Genomic DNA, 23,293 nt, shown 5'->3' with positions numbered 1-23,293 from the left:
ACATAAAATATTTCGTGTAGAACACGTTAATAGCCACAACTTTTGTATAAAAATCATTTCGCCAGCGTCAATAATCAATTGGATATTTCCTTCTATACTTGTTAGCACATAGCTATTTATTATTAGCATTGTTCTTCCGATGTCTGATTTCTTTTTAATTATAGGAAATGCGTTTTTCTAAGATACATCAACTTTTAGGATTGACTGTATAGCCAATACATCCTTAACCAAGTGGAAATATTCAAATTCAATAAATTTAGTGTGAGAGTTGGGGGTTCTATTCGTAGTGTATTTCTTGCATGGCGAAATGAAGATCAAGTGAAGAAATCACCCGTATTACCAATATTCACCGATCCTTACTATTGCGGTTTGTATCACGCTCACACGCGCCACTCCGCGTGCATAAATCATCTGTGTTAATTAAGAGGCTCGATCGTTATAAAATCGTAACACGTGACACGTACACAAGCGATCTGATGTCACAGGACGGATTTTTTTTTTTCAAGAACTGAATTTTCTATGTAAGTAGCTTCTACTTATACTACAGCTATAATATCTGCATTCAATAAATGTTGGAGTACGCTACTGTTGAAGGAGTCGATTCTCTGCTACTTCTTTAAAGCCTATGTCACATGCATATTCTTGCTCTTTATAAATAACTGTCAGGATACTGAACGGTTAAGCGATATTCTGATAATCAAGTTTCTAATTTTTTCTATTTCTCGTAAAATTCAGTCGAGATTTAAGATTAAATGTAGCTAATAGCGTATTTATTAATAATCAAGCACAGCCAGATTGAAATTACGATTTACTGCGATCGCGAACGGTCAACATTAAATTTTGCTGCGCGGTCTACTTCGCTCATAGGTGTACCGACGTAGGTACTATGTACGTACGTTCCAAAGTTCGCTCATCCGAAACGTTGCCGGGGGAGAGAGAGACGGAGCGTACGAGCGAGTGTAAAGAGGAATAGATGAAAAGGGAGACGGGAGATCGTGTACGAGAGCAATAGCAGGCACAAGGCAAGGGAACGAGAAAGGAGAGAGAGAGAAGCGAATGACGTTGACCTCAAACGAGGCGCCCGGCAGTTGGACGGTGCAGGAAGGGAGGACGCGACGCCGCGCGCCGCGACGCTGACGCACCGTGTATATTTGGCTAGGGTCCGCCACGTCCGATCGTGGCAGTTCTTTCCGCGGTAGGTAATCTCGAGTGACTGCTATCCTCGATATCCTCTACGTCACATTGTTCCGATTTTAAAGCTTCTTCTCTCGGCCCCTATCGTCGTACAATAATTCTTTGCACATCGATAATTATATCTCGCAAACTAAAACGCGTGTACTGACTGATCTGCGTGTTTATACATTCGTTCTTTACTTGTATTAATTCAATTTTATCATTCTTCATATATATTCATAATTTCAACAGCACTAATTAGTAAAAATGAATTTATACTGCGTTTATATAAAAATTCTAACTTCAATAAGGCAGACTTTGAAAATGAATAAAACTTGTACACAAACACGTACTTTGTGAACTATTATAACGTTCGAAGATTTTTTTTCTTACACATTTCGAAATGTACATTGACTTCCTGTCATCGTACCGCTTACACTCGGTTAGTAGTTAACCTCGTTCTACATTTAACTACGTTTTACATTAAACTTCATTATACATGTTAAACTTCGTTCTGTAGTTAAGATTTAAATTTACGTGCAGAATAATAATGTGCTTCTATTACTAATTTATGACCACTTAGCCAAACCATGTACAACGTTTAACAATTGTATATTTAACAATAATATATATTTTATCGTTAGTTCCACTTTTAATGAGCGAGATTGAGAAATTATTAATCATTTTTCTTAAAATTCAATGCTATTATGAATGCTATTAAAGAATTAATGCTGAAGAATTGAGTGCTACTAAAGAAAATATTATAGCTTGAGCTCCTTACACAATTCCAGGCAATTTAAACCGGAGGACGCAATCTCTTTTTCTTTCAGAGGATATCAGAGAAACAATTCTATCTTGCAGGTACAGTTTTTGACCGCGAACAAAGTGAAGTGGATGCAAAAGAGCAGGAGGAAAACGTTGGGCAAATCGTCTCGAGCCGAAAGTTCGGGGTGACTGGCGGAGAAGAAAGTAAAGGGGATTGGTAAGCAACGCGAGATTTGTTGTACGCAGAAGAAACAGCGACCGTCGACTACCGGCGCTTCGAGAATTTATGGACGGGGCCCTTTCTCTCTACCTCTCGGTTCCTCTCTCGCACATGGGTACAGCACATCCGGCCGGTGCTCAGAAAAAGCGAAACCTGCACGAGAGGACTTCGACGTTACATTGTGTAGCACCAGTCGCCGATGCGCCCAAAAGAGATTTCCTTTTTCTCCGTATGGAAATGAGCAGGTATTTCTTTCATCGCGGCCTTATTCAATGTCTGCTAAAAGCGTACATCATATTTTCCTCTTATCCTTTCCCGATGCTCTCTACACGCTCCAATGTTTCAACAATTTCTCCTTTTAAACATCGGCCGCCCCCTTTTTTACCGTTTCTTTTATGCCACGGAGACATGTCGAGTGTTCTTCAAAGAAAGGGCATGTTCGTTCTCCGTTCGTAAAACGCACTGAATTTCGTTCTGTCTCGTGCATTTTTTGGATAACATTCGGCGATGAGTATGACAGTTTGAAAACGTTCGGAAACAATTCCGATTGCAGCGTAAACGTAAGAAAATTTCATTTAGAGAGATTAAACCCGATGCGAGGCAGTGCGCGTACCGCGGTCGCGATTTTACTGACGAGGCATTAAAAACATTAATAGTCGCGCTCGCTCCGCGCGTAAATAAATTTTCACGACGTAGTGGTCGTTCGTCACCGGTAAACTGCGAGTCTCTCTTCTCATGCAAAACGACACCGACGAACAAGCTCTGTATTTATGTTCACTTCGATGTGTCATACGGTCACACACTTTCATTTTTCCGTATACATGCCGGAAGGATAGATTTACAAGCAGACGATCGTCAACGATCACACTTTTTTTTTATGAAGAAAAGAAGGAAACACTTACCGTGTGAAGTTCGTGTCCAACGTTACAAACTGTTGCAATTTGATAAGCAGCTCGTCCCTTCCGCCGTCGTCGCCACTTCCTTCAACTTTGCAAATACCGGTCCTGGAACGACGGATGGAAACGTAATCGACATCATCGTCATCGACTTCATCCATCTCCATCGCTGCACAAACAGAAATGCATTTGCATTTAATTAAACAGTGGTTTACAGTTAAACAATAGATTATATTCGCCTTATCAATACTTTAAATGTATTTTCAACACATGCATAGGAAAGTCTGTTCTATGTACGACTAAAATCCTACGATTAGGTTTGATGGCTCAAATAACTCTGCACATATCTCAATAGCAGCGTACATATTAATTTCTCTCATTCCCTCTCTCGTTAATAAGTAAATAAGACGACTTAAAAAGAACGTAGAACCAATGTTATTCGAACCAGTTCATGCCGATTCGGTCGGTTCGTTGCACCAATTGCGAATATTCGTCGCGCTGTGCTCCTGGCTCAGACAATTTCCCCGTATTCACAGCTTCGCGCTCAAAAGAAGGTTGCCCGAGCGTAACTAGCGTGTCTGTAACGACTCGTGACAAGAGCGAGAAAGAGGTTCAAAGGAGAAGGTAGCAGGGATAACCGGAGGCTTTAAACGGAGCAGTTCCTGCTTCCAAGTCTGTCTTCGCCGTATACCCCCTTGTTCACCGCCTTCGCGGATTTCTTCTATTTTCCGCGGTGACTCTCATGGAGCCCGACCTCGACTAAGGCGAATTTCCCTCGACTTCTCTATTTTTCAACGCTTTGTCCGCCGCGTTACTTGGTCGACACGCGGAAAACTCGTTGGATTTTAAAGACCAGGAAGAGATACGATACGAGCTAAAAGAAGACTCCGCGGTCTTTTCTTGTCAGTGAAATTATGTTCCTGCGAACCTCTTCCATGTCTATCGAGTATCCTTTTAAACATACATATAAAAAATTTTAATACTAATACTCTCTAATAACAGATACATATAATCCCCGTCTCATTTCGGCGAAGTGAAAGTTAATTTTTCTCTGCTTTTTATGCTCTTCGAGGCAGCATGAAAATTGCTTGCGTCGCAAGGGCAAGACGATAATTTATTTGAGATACGCGGGATTCGTAGCCTCCCTCGAGATATTTTTCGCAGCATTCTTAGGCAGTTATCGGAGGGAAACTCGGGAAAAGCGAAGTGGAAGGGAGAGCAAAGATATGGGTTGGGTAAGAGAGAACGAGAGTGAAGAGATTCTTGATATCTGGTCATTGCTGCGGTACGGCGCACGAGTCGCGAATGGAAAAGGTAGAATGGAAAGGAGCAGAAGAGGAAGATGCAGAGAGGTACGTAAAGCAGACAGAGAAATAGACGAGAAATAGGAAGAGAGCAATACATCGATCTCGGGAGGAGACTTCCGTCTGTCTGATTCTAGGTTCTCTGTTATCGTAACGCTCGATCGGATCGATCGTTCCGCCGACGAGCCCTTCTATCTGAAACAAGCGCCCACCCTCTCTATACCGTCCTCTCTCTCTCTCTCTTCTCGAGACCACCCTTCTCATCGTCCGGCCTAGTACAGTCCCCCTCCCCCTCCCACACACCCTTCTATCGGCCTTCTGGCATCACTGTGTGGGAGGGTACGGGGCTGGGCTCCAGAAACTCATTTGAATCACGTGCAACGACGAGTCAAGTGCAGCCGTACTACGCGTTTACGCCGACGAATGTACGCGCGCTACTACGTAGTTACTAACGATCTCCTTTTTCTCCCTTTCTTACCTTCCCTCCATTCCTCTCGCTCGTTTCACGGCTCGTAATTCTGGCTATTTATTGATTTCGACATCGTAACCGTGCCGTGTCGTGTCGCCTCGCGTCCTGCCTCGATCACCTTTGATTTGATTTGTATTTTTCATATCGTGTTACGCCACCACTTTTTAACCCTCGAGAAGATTTCGTTCGTTTCCTTCGTAAATCCATTCTTTATGTACTACCGTCGAATGCAGAAGTAACAGCCACCGTACACGTGTATATTGTTACAGTTTCTTTTTTGCTCTCTGCTTCGTGCAGCTTCCCGCCCATTTCGGCGGCGCATTTCCGGCTTTTGAAATTTTCTCTGCTCGTTCGTAATGGATACCAGGATTAGGCGGCAAACGGCGACGAGCGCGATTACGAGGGTTACCCCGCTAGTACGGGGATGAAGATGGTGGAGCAAAGGATGCGGCAGAAAGAGATAGATAGCGAGAGGGGGTTGAGAAATGGAAGGAACAGGAAGCGTAAGATAGAGACAGAGAAACGGAAAATAAGAGGGAGACAGATAGGAGAGACAGAGACGGAGAAATAGAGAAGAGATCGACCTAACGGGAGAGAGGAAGAGAAAGAGAGAGTGTGGAGAGAGCAGAGGGGCGTGGCAAGATGAATGATCGCAAGACGCGGGAGTATTGATCCCGGGGACTGTACTCTGACTGTTTCTCTCTTTCTCTCCACGTGCCTTCTCTCCCTCTGTCTCTCTCGTCCTCTCTCTTTCTCTCTTCGACATATATACGCGCGTCCTCCCCTTTCCCGTCCTCTTCTCCATCATGTTCCTCCGTGATCGTTCTATCTCTTTCTCCTACTCTCTTTCTCTCTATCAGAGTTTCGCACCCCTGTACCGGGTGGCGCGCCGGTTGGGTTCAGGGTCATCCGTGCACCCCTTTCGCCTGTATGTCGGTTCCTTCCTTCCTTCCTTCCTTTTTGGAGGGAGAGCCTGCTCTCCCGCCTGGATCGAAGTCGAAGAACCCAGAGAGAGATTCCTCTCTCTCTCTTTCTACCCTCTCTCGCCCCGATACACACGGCGAAACGGTCGCCGACCAGTTCCACCACTGCGAGAGAGATCAACGACATTTTCGGCGCCCAACGTACCCCGTGTATGTCGCGCGTTGCCACGATATAAAGGATAAATCCTGATCTTTTGGACGCCGCCGGTATAATGAACTTTCATCTTCCTTCCGCGCACCTCGCGCCTTTACCAAAAGAAGATGGGACATGTGAGAATGATTCTGATATCATCATAGCGACGAGTCGCATCGAACACCAAATTCGCATTTCTATGCCAGGTATGAACAAGGCATAAACTGAGCGTCATTAACCCTATCAATATTTCTACCATTTCACGGTTCATGGAAATAAAATGCACATGCTCTCTGATCACGAGATTTGTTACATTCGTTTCACCTAGACGACCTAAGTGTCTGAATTAAAAATTGAGATCGGCGGAGAATTACCATCCCCGCATCGAGTCTTCGCAGATTACGCGATGGGGTCTACTTTTATCTGTCGATAGAATCATCGTCGACGAAATAGTCGTCCTCGATGGTCCGATGCGGATCCTTTTAATTCCCCCATCCCAGGTCACGGTTCGTCGTTTCGAGTTATCTCCGCGGCGGCACCCGATCTGGCTGACGGAATTGAAAATATCGCGAAAATCGAGAAATCGCGGCGCGGTCGATTAACGGGAGCGTCCAGCATCCGACGGTATTAATAACCGAAGCACGAGTGGGTCGTGCTGGGAGGAGGCGAGCCTCGACAGACGTGACAGTCCCACGAAAAGTAATTACTGTTCTCTTGTTCTGCCGCGCTTAATATGACGAAACGGCCGTCTGAAATAACATTCTGCATGCCGGTCGACACTTTTTGTAGAATCGGCCAGGATTAAAATGTTCTTTCACGGTCGTTACCGTCTGTTACAACCGAGACTTCTGTAATACTTTGTACGAGCTTCTAATTATTTCGACACAAACACGCGGTGGAGCCGTACTACGTCGACAAAAACGATCATATCCCCATTCCGCTCTTCCCTTATTTTAAAACGTACTCGTGTACGTTTTTATGGACGAAACGGTTACACGTATGCCTCGAGAAAGTAGAATATTTTCGCAAATTGCCCGATAATTCTGTGCACGAGGATCAGGCGGAAACATGTAAAGTGCCGTACAGCTCTCGTTAAGAGCAACGCATAAGATGTAAGTATCATAATGGCACGTGACACGATAATCGACGTAACGACAAGTTCAACGAGTGGAGTCAATCGGAAAGCGGAAGTATTTTTGTATAAAACTTCGAACGTCATTCGTCCGGGCTGACGTGTGTGTGTACATACATTAAACGCCGTGAACGAAGCACTGACAAGCCCCGACTAGCAAGAAACTACCACTTACCAGATCGATCATCGGTATGGGAGGCATAAATCTTTACGCTGGAGGTATCTAGAGTAACTAGATCCGATAGGGCAGGTGGGCATGTGCAGGGAACGACCAACTTCTGCCGCTTACGATTTATAATTCAGGAGCCTGTGCAAAGTAAGCTTGGATGCGATGCGACGACTCACGTTTATAGGAATTAACGAGAGACGCGTGGCGTTATGCATGCAACCCAAGGAGGAATTTTCCTAAATAGGTTATCGATAAAAATTATTGATACACGTCAACGATGGAACGCGTCTCATCGTTCCTCACTAGAATAACGAGCCGGCGAGTAATTGGAATCGGTTCTTGGTAAAATTATCAAATACAGCTTCCGCTACGTCGAAGCGTTCATTGAAAGGCAAATAAGAACGTCCAGTTACGTTTGTATTAATTAGGTCGAATCGATCGGTTACTACGCTTAACATCGGAATAGGTCCGCGCGATATCGGTAATGAGTGACGTCAACCACGATTCCCGATGGATATTCCCGATCGGGTAATCGAATTTCGTGGTGACGTCTACACAGGACCGGAATAGGCACCGTCGAAAGACATCGGGATCTATTCGCGGACGCAGATTTCGATGAATATTCATACGATTATGTACTTTTATGGAGCAGCGAGGACGGGACTCGAAGTAAGCCGAGCATCGGACGCGGACAATGATATAACCTCGCGTAGAAGCGAATTATATAACGTTCGTTTTCCGAGACTCGTTAAAGTAACGTGACCATTAGCGATCACGTGGTAGGCTGAAATAATGAAATTATTAGTACTTTTTCGTCATCGGATTCCATGATGATCAAGAAATTTCTTGTTCGTCGCGCATTACGTGCATGCACGTTGCCGATGAAATTTAATTATGCCGGTGACCGACGATGGGATTCAATGCGGAAGAAAGTGATTAAAAATCAGTCTGATGCATGGTTGGACCACCTACTATAATTTATACTAGCTACGAGAATAACCGTCGGGTTCCCGTTTACGCCGCGGTATAATTACGGCTTTGCAGATATGACGATGAACCTGTAACGCATCGGAGCCCCCGCAACTGGAGAAACGGGTGAAATCATTGAAAGGTCAAAAGTTTATACCAAGCTCGCTTTTATTTATGTCGATTTAAAGAAAAAAGAAACGTCCTACATGAAAAGCGTGTAAAGCATTCTAATTTTATAGCAGCGAATCGCGTCATTCCGCGTTTAAAAAGGCATTAAGTTCATCGAGCCTTGTGACCACAAAAGATTTCACAGCGGCTCCGCTACTCTCCCTTCGTCGATATTATATTTTATTAAGTTTTCAATCAAGATAAGCAGTGTAGATATATTGCGTTCCTTTGACGAAATGAGACAAGAGATCAGAAAACGTTTTACGTGGCTTCTATTTCCTATCATGGATTTTTCATCTGCGCACCTTGCCATCGAGATGACGGAGAACGGCGAAAGAAACAAAGAAGAAAAAACATAAATCCCTGAGATAGATCAATAACAAACCATTAAAGACCGTCTCCCTTTCCTTTTCCCTTTCACTTTGAGGCGGCCAAGTGAAGAGATTGGTTACATCGACACGGGTGTTTCAACCGTTGAATCAATTATTTTACTAATTACGGTTGTCTCACACGGAAGGGAACGAAAAAAAAAGTGGTACGACAAAGCGGAGAGATCGATAAACCGGGTAGAGAATCTTCTTGACGGAACATCCGGTGTTCGAAACAGAGAAACAAAAGGAATCAATGGGTTTTTTCCCTTTCAGCGCACCTAAAACTTCGCCCACCACCACGAAATAACCCATTTCGTTCGGCCGGTGACTGATTGTTTAACCCCTTTTCCGGCACGTTTTACATCGATTCTCCTCCGTTTCGTCTACCCGGCTTTTTTTTCTCATTCCGTCTCTTTCGCTCGTTCCTCGCACCCGGAGGCGTTTCATTAGCCGCGACGAGAACATTTGTTTTTGTCGATGTTTCGCGGCAGCTTGTCGCTTTTTATTTTTCTTTCTCCTCTTCCTTTCTATTCCGCCACCTCCCTCGCTCACCCTCGCGATCCTCTCTTGCCAGTTTTCGTTCCCTCTTTTCACACGTATCCATTCAGACGCAGAAAAAAGGCGAGAGCCGGCAGAAGAACTTCCACTACTTACTCAATTAAGAACGAAATTATCGAGACGTAAGTACTTAGGAACAAACGAACTTCTTCTTTATCTCTTATCCTAATGCAAGCATCGCGAACGTTGCGTAATCGGACAATCCAGGCGCCTAGAACTTGTTTTTGTATCGTGAATACAAATCACAATAGCAAGAAAATAAAAAGTGAGTCACCTTATCTAAGGTAAGGTCTGACACGTACTTCTCTATTATCTATGACGTTATGTAATCTTACGATTGCGATGAGGCTCGTACACGCGTTATAAAACATGATGGCGTTTCGTGTACTCGATTTTCAAGTAAAAGACGACAAGCTCGTTAATACGCTGTCTGGACGATCTTACCTGTCCAATCGTACAATGTGATCCGATTTCTTGATGTATCCACGTGTCGTTCGAAACGTTGTCACTACAAACATGATCGCGTCAGTCTTTAAGAAAAATAAAGATCGCGCACTCGCGCCAATCACACTTCTTCTACTTATTCTTCGAAAGAAACTATCACAAAGGAGTTGCCCATTATCACGTGAACGAAATTATAGCTACGACGCTGTCGGCGATGCATCGAATCAGCGGCGTACAGATACATATATTTCCCATTCCATGAAATCTCTTTTATCGCCGTCGTAATCCGGTCTTCTCGTCGTTTCATCGTTCGATTTTCCGTGTTCCTTCGGCAAAATGGTCCTTGCCATTACGTTACTAACGGTGGAAAATGGTTACTGGCCGGCGAGATGGATCCTTACGCCGGCATTTTACGACATCCTTCGGGTGAAACGGCCATGCGTGGCCGGCGAGATCCTCGCCACCTTTTCCGTGTTTAAGGCTGTGTTACAATCCCATTTTCCACGACGTCGGAGGATAAAACGAACTATTCTCCGATGCTTTTTGACGCGTGTCATGCTGCTTCCGTACGTGTCACGTCACTTATGCATATTTTCTCCGTCGCACATTCGTACATCTACTTCTTATTTTCCCTGACTTTCACTGCGAAATCTCGAATCGATTGCTCCTTTATACATAATACGTAATTTGTCATGTTCTATTAGACACACGTTGTCTGAATTTCTTCCTCGAACATATTTCCATATTTCAAGTTTCGATATAAAACAAAGAACACAAACTGCAAATAGATATTGCATAAGAAATCATCGGTAGTATCCACGCAACTCATACGAACTTCAATGATCCACTATTGCGAATGATCCCTCGACGTCTGACCAGCATGACACTCTTTCACTTATTCGTGCACCAGTAGCACAATCCCGATCGACGAACGCGAGGAACCGGCGTGTAACACGTTCCGAGTGCAACGATCGCGAAGACGATCCAACCATGGGACGACACGAAGGAGTCTGCATCCTTGCTCGCGTTCTCCACCGCCCCCCATGGGATAAAAAAAGGGGCGCCGCAACGCCTCGGCGGATCGTTCGATCTTTTCGTGAACGAGCGCACTGCACTGTTTGTGACGGTGACGATCGTGATCGCGAAAAAGAACGGTATGAAAAGTTTTATAGGAGGAACGCGACTCATCGACTGATAAATCCACATTTAGTGTGGCGGCCTCACGTACACGCCGGGCTCTCGCCGGCTCCACCAAAGGCATGATTGGTCTGCGTGTCGGTGCCCCCACCGCCCTCTCTGCCACCCCCCAGGGGCGGACGACCAAGGCAGAGCGCCGTCGCCGTCCTCCTAAACGACGGGGGCGCCACCGCGCGACACTGACGCCGACGCCCGCCACCGATCGATAGTCACCGACCGTCGACGTCGACGACGACGACGACGACGGCGACGGCGACGACGATGAGGACGAAGACGGCGATGCCAACCATCACGACGCGACCGCTACTCTACTCTACTCTCTATTTTACTCTACTCCACGCCACTGTGCCAGTTAGTCATCTCGAGTGTCGGCGCGTACTACGCGCGTACACTTTAGGAACGGCTACGGAGGATCGAGCTCTGCTCCAATTTAACTATCCATTACTTACTCTTCTCTCACGATTATTTCGTGAAGGAGTATTCAGCATTAAGTTTTATAGAACTATATTTTTCGTATATAAACTGTGTATATAACTGTGTTTCCCGTTATTCTTATTTTCATCTTAAAGTACGGTATCAATAAAAGATAAACGAAATTAGATACTGGGAACACTATCGATCTTAAACTACGACGAATTTCGTAGATTGCCCTCAACTATGTCATTCGCGTATACGAAGAGTTTTAGAATAATCTCAATCTATTATGATCCACATGGACATCTGGGTACCAAACGAAAATGCAGTTGCAGAGAACTAGTAGTGACTATACAGACGATTGTATAAATACGAACAAGTCTCGGTCTATATTTGTACCTGTACGACCACGCCTTCGACGTTCAGTCGCTATCAATTGACCGCGTGTACTCACGGTTCCACGAGAAACACCCCGAAGCGTCTATGGATCGCCGAGAGGTAGACGAAACGAATGAGCGGCGGTACCTTAAGATACGGACGCAGGACCGTCATCGGGAGCACCTTTTTAAGCACGTCTTCGGTGGCGAGCACCGTTGTGATAAGGGCGATGACGGTTCCTTCGCGTACTCTCGCCGAACGTACACACGGTGCGTAATGCGAAGCGGATGGAGGAGCGAGGCAGTCAGGAAGAAGAAGTAACGCGAAAAGAGGGAAAAAGGGCGAGTACGGTCGTAAGATAGAAAAGTATACACCTCACGTAACGAACAAGGAAACTGAGAAAAGAAAGAGAGAATGACAGGGGAGAAACAGATGTAGAGCAGCGAGGTCATGTCGAAAGGGAGGAAGAAGAAGTACGTGAAGGAACGTGCACGGAATAAGAGAGCGCGAGGGAGATAGACCGCTGGCAGATAAGAAAAGTCATCACGGTCAGTGCGCGCGCCGCGCCACATCGTCATTCATTGATTGCATCGTGGCGTGCGGTCTGCCGTGGCGAACGTACGTTTTACGTCGCTAATGTGTACCGGATGAAAGGAGAAAGGGAGACGAAACAGACGAATATAGAAGCGAGGGGTAGCGAAGTTGAAACTACCGGGAGGTGGGAACCACGCTTTGTCGGGAGCGTGTATATTCGGCCTTCTCTTTCGCGTATCAGCTTCCCCTCTCTCTCCATCTTCCCTTTTCTCACACATTTTTCCTACTATCCGCTCGCGCTGAAATCTGACTCGATTAAACGTTTCATGGGAAGAATTCGTCGTGTAAAGAACAACTGTGGGCTCCACTAAAATTGGCCCCTTTTATCAAACAAAATTTCATTCGAGATTAGTCAGAAAAACAGAGTACAATGCCTCTTGATCAACCCCCTATCACAGACTATTCCCTGTTCCACAGATTTAAATGTCGAATTCGTCTGTTAGAATTTACAAAATACTATATATTTTTGTTTTGTATATAATTACTGTAAAGAAATAAATTATTTAATAAAATGTGCCATTATCTCGACCTTATTGCTGAAAACAAATTTTTACTAAAGTTGTAACATCGTTCTGAATCGTCTTGTAGCGTTAATGAAACCGACACGTAATTTCAGTTGCAACGCAAGTTTAATTAGGTTAATGCGATCAGTACTAGTGGCGTAAAAACGTTTAGCCGTTCGAATGGAAAAATGAATGCACGTACGGTGGAAACAAAAGGGAAAGAGAGCTCGAGATAAGTCATCACGGTCACCAGCACCGTCACGTCATGGCACGCAGTCATTCATTGATTGTATCATAGAATAGTGAGTGTACTCTGCGCACAGTGCCGTAACATGACGTACATACACGTAAACTCGCGTGGCGTCATGAGCGGAAGAGAGCTTATGGAGAAGAGGGGAAAAAAAAAAGGAGAGAAGAATCACGGAATACCTCGCGAGTGCCTCGACCGGGTAAATATCGGAAATGATTTTTCCGTGCGCTCGATCCGTGCACCGATAATTAACTCGCGAGAACGGATAATATCGCAACTCTAAATGCAACGAGAAAGCATCATTACAGATTTGTTCCACTACGCAACTGCACCCATAATTACTTCTTTCAACTTGTGCATTGGACATGCATGCGGAATACGCAAAAACGTATCATCAAATGATTCCATAAATAATGTAGATATATTAATTGAAAATCAAGCACAAAGACACGATTGAAGAGGAATAAACGGAGAACGATTTAATAAATGATGGATGAAACATTCATTGCTCAAATGAATTATGTCATTTCATTCTTTGATTAAAATGGATTTCATTACATGCTTTTTTATACGTATTTTATAAAAATAAAATTGAGATCTATAGACTTTATCAAAAGCGTTGTCGCAATGCAAGCTTCAGTAGCGCTTTTTAATCAACGAAAGTTGCCAATATAAAAATCTCCTCTTATTTTATCAACTCTTAAAGGAGTTTCAAGCATATGTAGAAGCTCGTCCCACGCAAGAAGATTAAAACGTAACGAGCATTTTTTTTCTACTGAAAAGTAAATCCCTAATCTAATCTCATACGTTTCAATGCTTTTAAAGCACATTTATGAATTGCGACCTTCGAATTAAAAAAGTCCCTTTAAAAAGTCATATTAATACCGTTTTAGAAACGAGAAGCGTTCGATAACAATTTTTACATGTTCAAGAGTAAAACGAGAGGAGCAACGGGTTGATCGAAACAGACTCGTCGAGCGTTCACCAGTCAGATGTAGGCGCGAGGAATGAGAGAACAGATGATAGAGGAGGAGAGAAGTAGGTCTAATTAAGAGACGTAAGTTTATTAAACTCCGGGCTTAAAATAGAAGGCGACACACTGCCCAGGAATGTAAGGACAGTCCGGTTTTATTGTCGGTCGAGCTCCAAGATTAATTCGCACGGACCTTTCCAGCGCCGGTCGTCTCAAAACATTCGTCCGAAGCGAAAATCAACTCACTCTCCCCGTCGATGACACGAAAACGAGGTTCGATCGTGGCAGAAAATTCGCGACGACGCCTACAGCCCCGAAATCGGAACGAAACCGGCGATCGATCGGACGAAATTTTCTGGCGCGGCGGAGAACCGGCGTAGATGAAACGCGAGAAAGGGATGAGAAAGGAAAAAGTTGGAGGGAGAAAAACGTGTAAGACCAATCGATTAGCAGTGGCGTCTGAATTTAGGTTAACCGAAAGATTACGAGAAATACGACGTCGGACGAGAGAAGACGAGGCCGAGTCGAGGAGAAACGGTAACGACGATAAAAACGGTCCTCCGACCGAAACGACGACCGGATGAATATTCGCGCGACGCTTTTCTATTATTCAGAAAGCCGTACTAGTTTCTCGCGAGTAGACGATATTTCGGAAAACCGGGTCACAAATCGTGGAAAGGTCACAGGAAATTTCAATAATTTACTTTCCTGCCGGCGTATATCGCAACCACTAGCCGTGATTGTCGTTTAATTAACGTTCGTTCTCACGTCATTTAAGAATCTTATTCTCGCGCGTACAGATTCAGTGGGAGATTTCATTGTTTCCTTTCATCTTGGAAATTTTTCCGCGTAATTATCGGACGCGTCGATCTTCCAGAGCTGAGCACTAAAGACGTGCACGAGAGACGCGGAGCGCGAAAAAGAGAGGTATCAACGCAGAAACGGCGATCACGAGGGTCAGGATTAAATATAACCGTGGCTCGGGCTATTTATAAAGATTAACTTGTTGGTGAGATAACAAAGGAGGAGATGGAGACAACGGCGCTAAATTGTCGCAACAATTGCGCGGGAACCAGCGCATTCCAGGGACAAAATTTCTCGTGCCGCTTCGAGCTTTGACCTCGATCCCATAGTCGTAATGGCTCTTTCGTCATTTGCCAATTTGCCACCCGCCGCTTAAATCGTAGAAGGGGAAAGCTTTAAAAATACATGAAATGACGTTCGACTCGTACGGGTTGCCGATCGATTTCCCTCTTTCTCTAGGCGAACGAAACCTCGATAATAATGGAATTATTAATTTAACGTTACACAATATCCGACGACAAAGTGCGATCAAAGTGAAACATAAAAATTCATACTATACTTTTATAAAATCGAGTCACGCATCATGTTCTCTATCATTATCCTATATCCCGATGCTTTTATCTAGTAGATATCTGTATAAACGTCAACACGTATCTCTGTGCTCACATACGAATGATATCTACAATATGCACATGACCCAGTATGTATTTCCATGTATTTCACATTCTGTGTCATTTTATTACTTGTAATTTGACTGATTCATCAGTGCCTAGTTAAATTAAGTATGAATCAACAGTTTGTCAATGAATTCTATGCTTTTCCGGCTGTCCCTACTTTATTACTACAATTATTTATGCCAGTTATTATTTTATCCGTGAGTATATACGCACAGCTCTTCGGCGATGAAAATTTCCCCATCCCGATACGCCAACTATTAAAACTTTAACGAGACAATAATTCCGTTGTCATTGCACCCCGGGTGCGCTCGCGTGCGTCATCAAAGAGCAACGCGAGACAGAATTTTCCGTGGGATGTCGCGTCGCCGGAACGCTGCGACCGGCGCGTCGACGACGGGAATTTTATTTACACAACGTAGCCACATGTGGAATGCATATACGAAGCGACACATAAACGACACGTGCCTAAAAAAAAAAGATGGCAAAGAACGCCGGACTCTCCATTGAGAAGCCAGTTTCCACATTTACACGCGCTGCCTAATCGGATGACCAGCTCCGAGAGAAAAAGGCGAAGACAAAAGGTGGATTCGCCATCATGTGCTTGATCACCGTACACAAGTTTTCATATTACAAAATACGGGAAGGGAGAGAGACAGAAAGGCGGGGGTGTGACGAAAAGGAAGTTGTTACGACATCTTTTCTCGTTATCTGGTCCCCTTAGCAATGATAACTGGTACCGGTTGCTTCTATATAATGTGATACACCTTCGAGTTACGTTCAGGTCGCTCTTCCATTCTCCGTTTCTAGGATTGATTAACGGTAGACCGTCGTTCTTTGAATAAACGACGCGTTATCAGTGTGCGTTATCGCGGGCTCCGAAGCTTGTACTCGAGTTCTCGAGAAATTTGTCTATTGACCGATCCGAACGGCCGATTTTGTTTCTGTAGCACGCTCGTTCGATAGCGAAATCGGATGTACGTGAGCACCAGGTTCACCGGCAGTCCACCAAAGTCACGTATACGGTAGTAATTACGCGATCACGTATCGGTAACTAGATATTCCGGCGGCGAAACTATAAAATGCGACGAAGCCGACCTGAGGTTCAAAGCGAAGGGTTATGACCTGGCGTAGAAAATAAGGTACACAGCCAACCAGTGGCATGTCGCATAAACGATCAGAAGGCATTTAAAGGATTTCAAAGCATCGACTTATAATAAGTTTCCAACATAGAATTTCTCACCAGAGAAGTACAAATGAAAAGTGCAGATTAAAAATGATATAGAAATAAGTATCGTCGCAACGCTTTTCGCTAATTAGCGGACCCGAGAGTTTCGAAGAGATAAAGTCGGACGTATACCTTTGATCCCTTTGAAGGGTGACTGAATGGACGAAAGGTGGGATGGCGCTTTAGTTTCCGAGTGGTTGTCCCAGTGCCCTTGTATACGGTAGAAAAATTAGCTAGATTGTTTTTTCCTTTCTCACCCTTTCCGTTTCACTCTCTTCGTTCCCCGCGCGCAATGGCCAAAAGCGAAGGGCTGCTGGGTTTCATCGAATGCTGGGCCAAGGCCGGGGTTACCGGGAGGCAGAGGACGGAGTACGAAGGGCGATCGTTGGAAAGAGGAGGGTGCGTTTACATCGAGCTTTTCCGTTTCTGAGGTATCCATCGATCCCTCTGCGAACGAGTTTTGTAACCCAATCAAAACTTTCCCCAGTGTCGTAATAAAGTCCCTATCGAAGGGTTACCTCGATATTTCCCGATCAGGTAAGATGTTTCGCGTTCACGCGCTATCGACTATCACACAGAACGGCGAGGGAAAACTTCTACTCGAGCGTGGATTAACGAAGAAAAAAAAACCTTGAAGAGTCTCTTAAGTGGCTCGATGCAGCGGCACTCGGTGATGAAAATACGAGAAAACATCGCAGCGGAGAGAAGAAAGAGTCAGCGATCGGTGAACGACGCTAGGAAAAAGATAGTCGTTTGCCATCTATGTACATTTGTACTTCGAGCTGACCACAGCGGAGGACCACGTAGTCCTCCTTTAAGGAAAAATCTGCCGACCGTTACCGGCTCATAGCTCGGAACAATACTATCCGCGATAGAAGGGAGCCAGTTGCCTCTGAGAACGAGGAAGAGGGAAAAGAAACTAAGCACCATCGCGACCGTCATCGATGATGTTGCGTCCTTCCCGGAGGTCGGTCCACGTGATGGAACGCGGAAGCGTCCGGGGACTTAGAAAGGCCGTCGGTTTCTCGTTGTCATCACGTCGTCCATCCTTTCTATGTACCTCCCGTGGTTACGTGCCTACGATTTTCACGGTTTCTTGCGAACAAACGCAACGACGTTTCCCGTGACGATACCGTAAAAACCGTCGATGAAGGGTCGCGACTGATCGTTTCCGGAGGAAATAGGATTCGAGCGAAACTGCGCGCAATCTATTCTCAATCGATACATCTATAAAGGCCACATGCATTTCTTTTTAACTTGTTTCGCGATCAATTCGTGGAAGCGTGGCTCGTTAATCGAGTTCGTCAACGGAACTGCTCGCGGGAAAGCGTTTTTAATTAACCATTTGCGTTAAATCGCAGAAGAGAGAATTATATCAGCAGCTACGGAAAGAGTGAGGGAAGAAAAATTTCGAATCGTTAGCAGTCGCGATAACGGCAAAAAAAAGGAGTTAACAAAGAAAGGAAATCGATACGGAAAAAGAGAGAGGAAACGTGAAGATAAAAGTACAGAAAGAGAAAGAGAAAGGGGGGGGAGGGAGAAGAGGAGGCTTCACGCTCGTTTCTCCTTACTCGTTAGTCACGGCCCCGTCTTTATGAATGGATGCGCTCGTGGCTTACGAGGAATCGTACTATCTCTACTACCGTCACTTTCTCGCTCTCTTTACCGCTGTCTTTCCCTTTCTCTAACGGGGTGTCAGCCAGCGTCCTTCTCGGGGTGGTTACTGCAAGCCCTTACACACCGAGCCAACGACAATAGAAGGCGGCCGCGAATCGATCGTATAGCTTACCACCGCCACCGCGTCCAGCATATCATTGTCCTCGTTCAGTTACAACAATATGCTTAATCTTCTACAAAACCTGCCGATTGGAAAGATCGGACGAGTCTCCGGATGAAACAAGTAACCCATAATAAATTAACTCCGATTTCATCATTTACCCAAAGGTATCAGTTTTTACGTATCTCGTTTGGGCCTATTCAAAATACCCAGATCACACCACACGTAAAATGATTTGATAACACAGGAGCGTATCTTCGAAATTAGAAAAGAGAGAGTGTAGGAAGTAGCTAGAAAAGGATATTTACGAATGGAAGATCCGATCGAAGCGAATTCAATCTGTCCGCCCTCCACGATTTTTTTTTTACGTAATCATCGGGCCGGAATATCGCGGTCCGGGCGTGTTTCCCTTTCGACAGGGTGCGGCTGATTCTCGACCGCGCTTCCTCCGTGATGGCAGGATGCAAAGGAGGCGAAGACGCCTCGGAAAGCAAGTAAGCGAGAGAGAAATAGAGAGAGAGAGAGGTTCGGAGGCTGAGGGGAAAAGGCAGCGTGGGTGGAAGCAGCGGTCTATGAAGGAAGACAGAAGAGGGTGCTTTTAACATTCGTATCGCGGGCCTATTTTGGAGCCCGAAGCCTTTAGCCTCTTAGGAGGTCTACTTTCTGTTCTCTAGAACGCGAGAAGCGCGAGGAAGAACGGATCGGAGCAGCGTGGCGTCGTCGCCGCGTATGCGGACGTGCAAGACAGAGAAAGAACTCGAGAAGCTGGGACGAAGGACAGAGAGGAAAGAGCCACAGCTCGCAGGCGGAGACGAGGAAGGCCTGGATGGTATTCGAGGAATGTCATGTAATAATCGGACCGCCATTCGAGCGTCCGTTCTGACGACAGGCGGCGCCAGTACTCGGCTCGGTTCGGTTCCTCATGGTCGTCACGTCCGCCGGAACAGGAGGTGAACTTGCACAGCCTCGCGTCTCTACGGCCAATCGGCAGATAACGAACTTTCGAGATGATTAGATCGCCGTGTCAAATTCTTTCGGAGTAATTAGAGTCGAATCGATGTACCTGACGTTCCCCACCCTTCATCGAATTTATATTTAAGTTTCGATGTAAAAGAGAATATTAGACACGATATTTGGTCGCAGTTATAAAAAGAATAATTTAAATATGTATTACCATGCCCCACTTATTCTAGTCAAGCTTATCGGTTGGTAAAAATGTCTTAAACTATCCTTAAAGTGTATTTTGGGCAGGATTTGATTCGACGAATTATCTTCCGTCAATCTATAACGGTAGATAAACGGACAGGAAACCGTTTCCGTCTACTTGACGATTAAACAAGCTAACCGATCCACGATACCAGTGAAAAAAGTAAATACGGTTACGATCGCTAACGAGATATAGTGTCTTCGGTTAAAAAGCCCGAAAATTTATGCCCCTCCGTGACCTTTGACTACCCTCTCCCGGTCGAGAAAAGGGAAGCCAGTCCTGTACGCTTTAGGCATAGGCAGGTCGCCGCCACCAAAGCAAGCACACATATCGTTTGTCGTATCCGGTCTCCAGATTCGATTCACGCCAGTCAAGAATGTGCTCTCTTAGCCTCGAATGCGAATTTAATAAAGAGAATAAATCATTTTAATGTAACGCGGCGGCACATCGCTACAGAACGAAGGGGTGACGGGGCTAAGGGGATAGAAAAATTCAACGTCGATGGAAAAAGAGAGAGACAGGGAGAGAACAGGAAAAAACCGGTATTTTTGCGACGTGCACGGAGGGTTGCATTTCGTTGCGATTATAAAAGCCGGGCAACCCCCGGTGTGTCTAGACGACGTGGCCTCCTATCAAAAACAGACCACCGAACTGAAAAGGCTGAAAGGGCAAGGAACTCCTCACAATGCCAAGAAATTAAAGTTTCTGTGTATATCTACCTATACTCGTCCTATGCCTCTTTCGTTCCCTTTTTTTATCTGTCTCCCATCCTCTTCGTCCAATGTCGACATCGACCGGTAGAGGAAAGAAAGGAAAGAAAAGAGAGAAGATCACTTTGCAGATAAACGCAAACACAAAATAGGGAGCAACGTACGCGTGAGTTAAAGAGACTGCTCCCTTTCCTCGCGACATATGTTTCGCAAGGACTTGCTGAACTCGCGTAGGTATACCTGTTGGAGCCTGGTCAATTCGGTCACGTCTACGTTTGATCACCGGACGGTCATCTATACTCTTTCTCTGGCAATTCATGAATCAATCATTCACATCTGTCGCCAAACCAACGACTACAGCTAAATTGAAACAAAAAAGCTGAAAGATGTGTCGCAGCCATTAAAAAATTCTGAATGCCACGAGATACTGTTGCAAGAACCAAGAGGATTCATTGATACGCGAGAAACGTCCGACCCACAATCTGTCACAGCCAGTCACCAAATCATTTGCATAATCACGACTGATTACTATCGCTCGTAAACCCTGTGTAGTCACCGCCATATGCCAGACATCGAAAAATTCATCGTTCCTTTCGTCCGATTCCAAGAACTGTTATTATCCCTGTTTCGGAATAGCTTGAACTTTAATCCGTCGACTTGCCCGTTCGGGGAAAAACTGTTTTCGAGGAAGCGTGACTCGGACGATATTGGCCGAAACGAAACGAGCAGTGCACGAAAGCCGTAAAAAAAGCTCTACGTGCACCAAGTTCATCATCCAGCGAACGCCTTCAATCGGAAGTATGAATCAGGAAGCAGTGGTCACGTGCTACTGTTGCACGTCATCAAATAGGATACACGAGTCGTGAATCGTAAAGGATTACTCACGTTAAATGTACCTGTACGAGGACCTCATTTAGTGATTTCTCACGATTTCGATGAATCGTTATTAAATGATGCTGAATCATTTTATGAACCAACAAACCGGATGTCACAGAGTTTATGACTAAAAACAAACGAGTGAGAAATCGAAAGAACTCGTGTGAAACATTGAGACTCTCTTTAGGATGGAGGAGCGCAAGCGACAATATTTTTGTATCCGCTCATTCTTGGAATTTTTACAATCATCTAGACTGTTTGATAAAGACAATTAGAGCCAACTACAACTTAATTAGTAGCAACAGTTGGTGATAGCGTTCAAATCTATGGGAATGGGAAGAGAAAAAGACAGAGAAGTGTTCTATATACCTAGAGCTCTATCTTCATCGGTCCATAGGATTCAGTGACAACGATTTATGGGCTCTACAAATATATATGAAATCGGCATTTGATACATGTATCACTAGGAAATCAATTTTCTATCAAACGTGACAGTACAATTCTGTCCCCATTACATATTTTAATTGGATATATGCAAATTTTGAAATGTAAGACTACAAAGCTCTATCGATAGGTATATAATGATTTAATTCAAGTTTATGTACGACAGATGGCACTAGTAAATACATTGAAATCGGAAGATCAGTAACCCCGATAGGAGAATAACCGCGCATTAACTTTGTTTACGTCAGCTATCCAGAATATGTACTTTCGCTCCGTGACATTTAATCAGCTTTTTCGTTATACTCAATTAAAATTAACAGTATTCTCCTATGTACATACCCTAATGCTACGTTTTAAAACCACAGAACTATAGCATGTATCAATATTGATATTCTAATAGCCCTTTTATAAAAACGACTGTATTATCTATAACATGTTAAATGTAACTACTCGAGTAAATAAAAACTTGGAAATTAGTAACGTGTAAAAAGTATAATTGTTTCGAGTACTTCACGTCTATGTAAAGTACGATAAGAATTAATTCTATGATGCATTAGTAAAATAATGTACGATGACGCTGTCGCAACGTATCCGGTCGAAAATTGAGCGTGTCGATCGTAGTAAACGCAATCGGGAAACAGCGAAAAATGTATGATATTTCGATTGGTACGTGAAAATAATAAAAAAAAGACGAAAACAGTATACAAAGACGCAGAGACCGCGTTCTCTTTTTCCTTTTTTTTTTTATGCCTTCGGTCGAGGTAAACACAGCGCGGCACGTTTTGTGATGCCCCCTAACCGATAAAACGCCATCGAGGCACTCTCATGTCTTGGTCGCGCATGTGAGAATCACGGCGTGACATACGGTTTGCAGTCGAACTGCAACGTGACACCCATACAACGTGTCAAAAGTACACTATCGTTGCCATTGATAAGATCGCTAAACCTATCCGAGGTAATAATTATGCAAGACAGTGCGTAGTTAAACGGGGCATGAGTTTAGCGACCACGCCACCGCTACACACGCTAGACACTGGCATGCTTCGATGGTGGGGCCACCGTGCCGAACGGTTGGCTCTTTCCGCGCACATTTACAACCATCAACATTGTATTTCATTGTCAGTACTCACCCTCGTCAGAGTTCTCCATCTCTTCTTTCTGGATGCAGGATATATCTGAAACCCACAAACACCACGGGTTAGATGCAAATCCCTCGTGTTTTCGGGCAGCTTCGTTCGATCCACAGGCACTCACTCACCCGCCATGTTGTAACAAACTGCGGCGCTCTCTCGTGGCCACGCGTTTAACTTAGCTCTCTCGCATCGAGAGATCGTTTTTCAATATTTATTCGTAATTTATATCGATACTTTCCCGATTCAATTTTAAAATAACCGTGTGGCAATCGATCGATCACAAGGAGATAAATGTGTATTGAACTTGTCTAAGTGTGATTTGTTACGTAAAATAATTTTAAAAAACAGAATAAGAACATGAACATCTCAATGTTTGC

The 23,293-nt window shown here is 44.5% G+C and overlaps 1 protein-coding gene across 3 annotated transcripts in view; it reads right to left on the bottom strand.

The window, feature by feature from the left end:
- LOC108625177 (serine/threonine-protein phosphatase 4 regulatory subunit 1) overlaps positions 1-23,036 on the bottom strand; it is a 129,339-nt gene extending 106,303 nt beyond the window's left edge. The window contains exons 1-2 of one of the 3 annotated variants that reach the window (XM_018024961.2): positions 22,914-23,036; positions 3,061-3,223 (exon numbers count right to left, since the gene is read on the bottom strand). In XM_018024961.2, coding sequence (XP_017880450.1) covers positions 3,061-3,223; positions 22,914-22,932 — 182 coding nt within the window. In that variant the 5' untranslated portion in view covers positions 22,933-23,036. Of the gene's footprint in view, positions 1-3,060; positions 3,224-9,754; positions 10,945-22,913 lie in introns of those variants that run through there. The other 2 variants (XM_018024960.2, XM_018024962.2) reach the window with 2 other exon arrangements.
- Positions 23,037-23,293: the final 257 nt, after the last annotated feature.

Source organism: Ceratina calcarata, unplaced genomic scaffold (genome assembly GCF_001652005.2).
Source record: "Ceratina calcarata isolate Rehan_Ccalc_2016 unplaced genomic scaffold, ASM165200v1 scaffold35, whole genome shotgun sequence".
NCBI classification, from domain to species: domain Eukaryota; kingdom Metazoa; phylum Arthropoda; class Insecta; order Hymenoptera; family Apidae; genus Ceratina; species Ceratina calcarata.
Note: the sequence above shows the minus strand (reverse complement) of the source record. Positions and strands in the feature narration are given on the sequence as shown.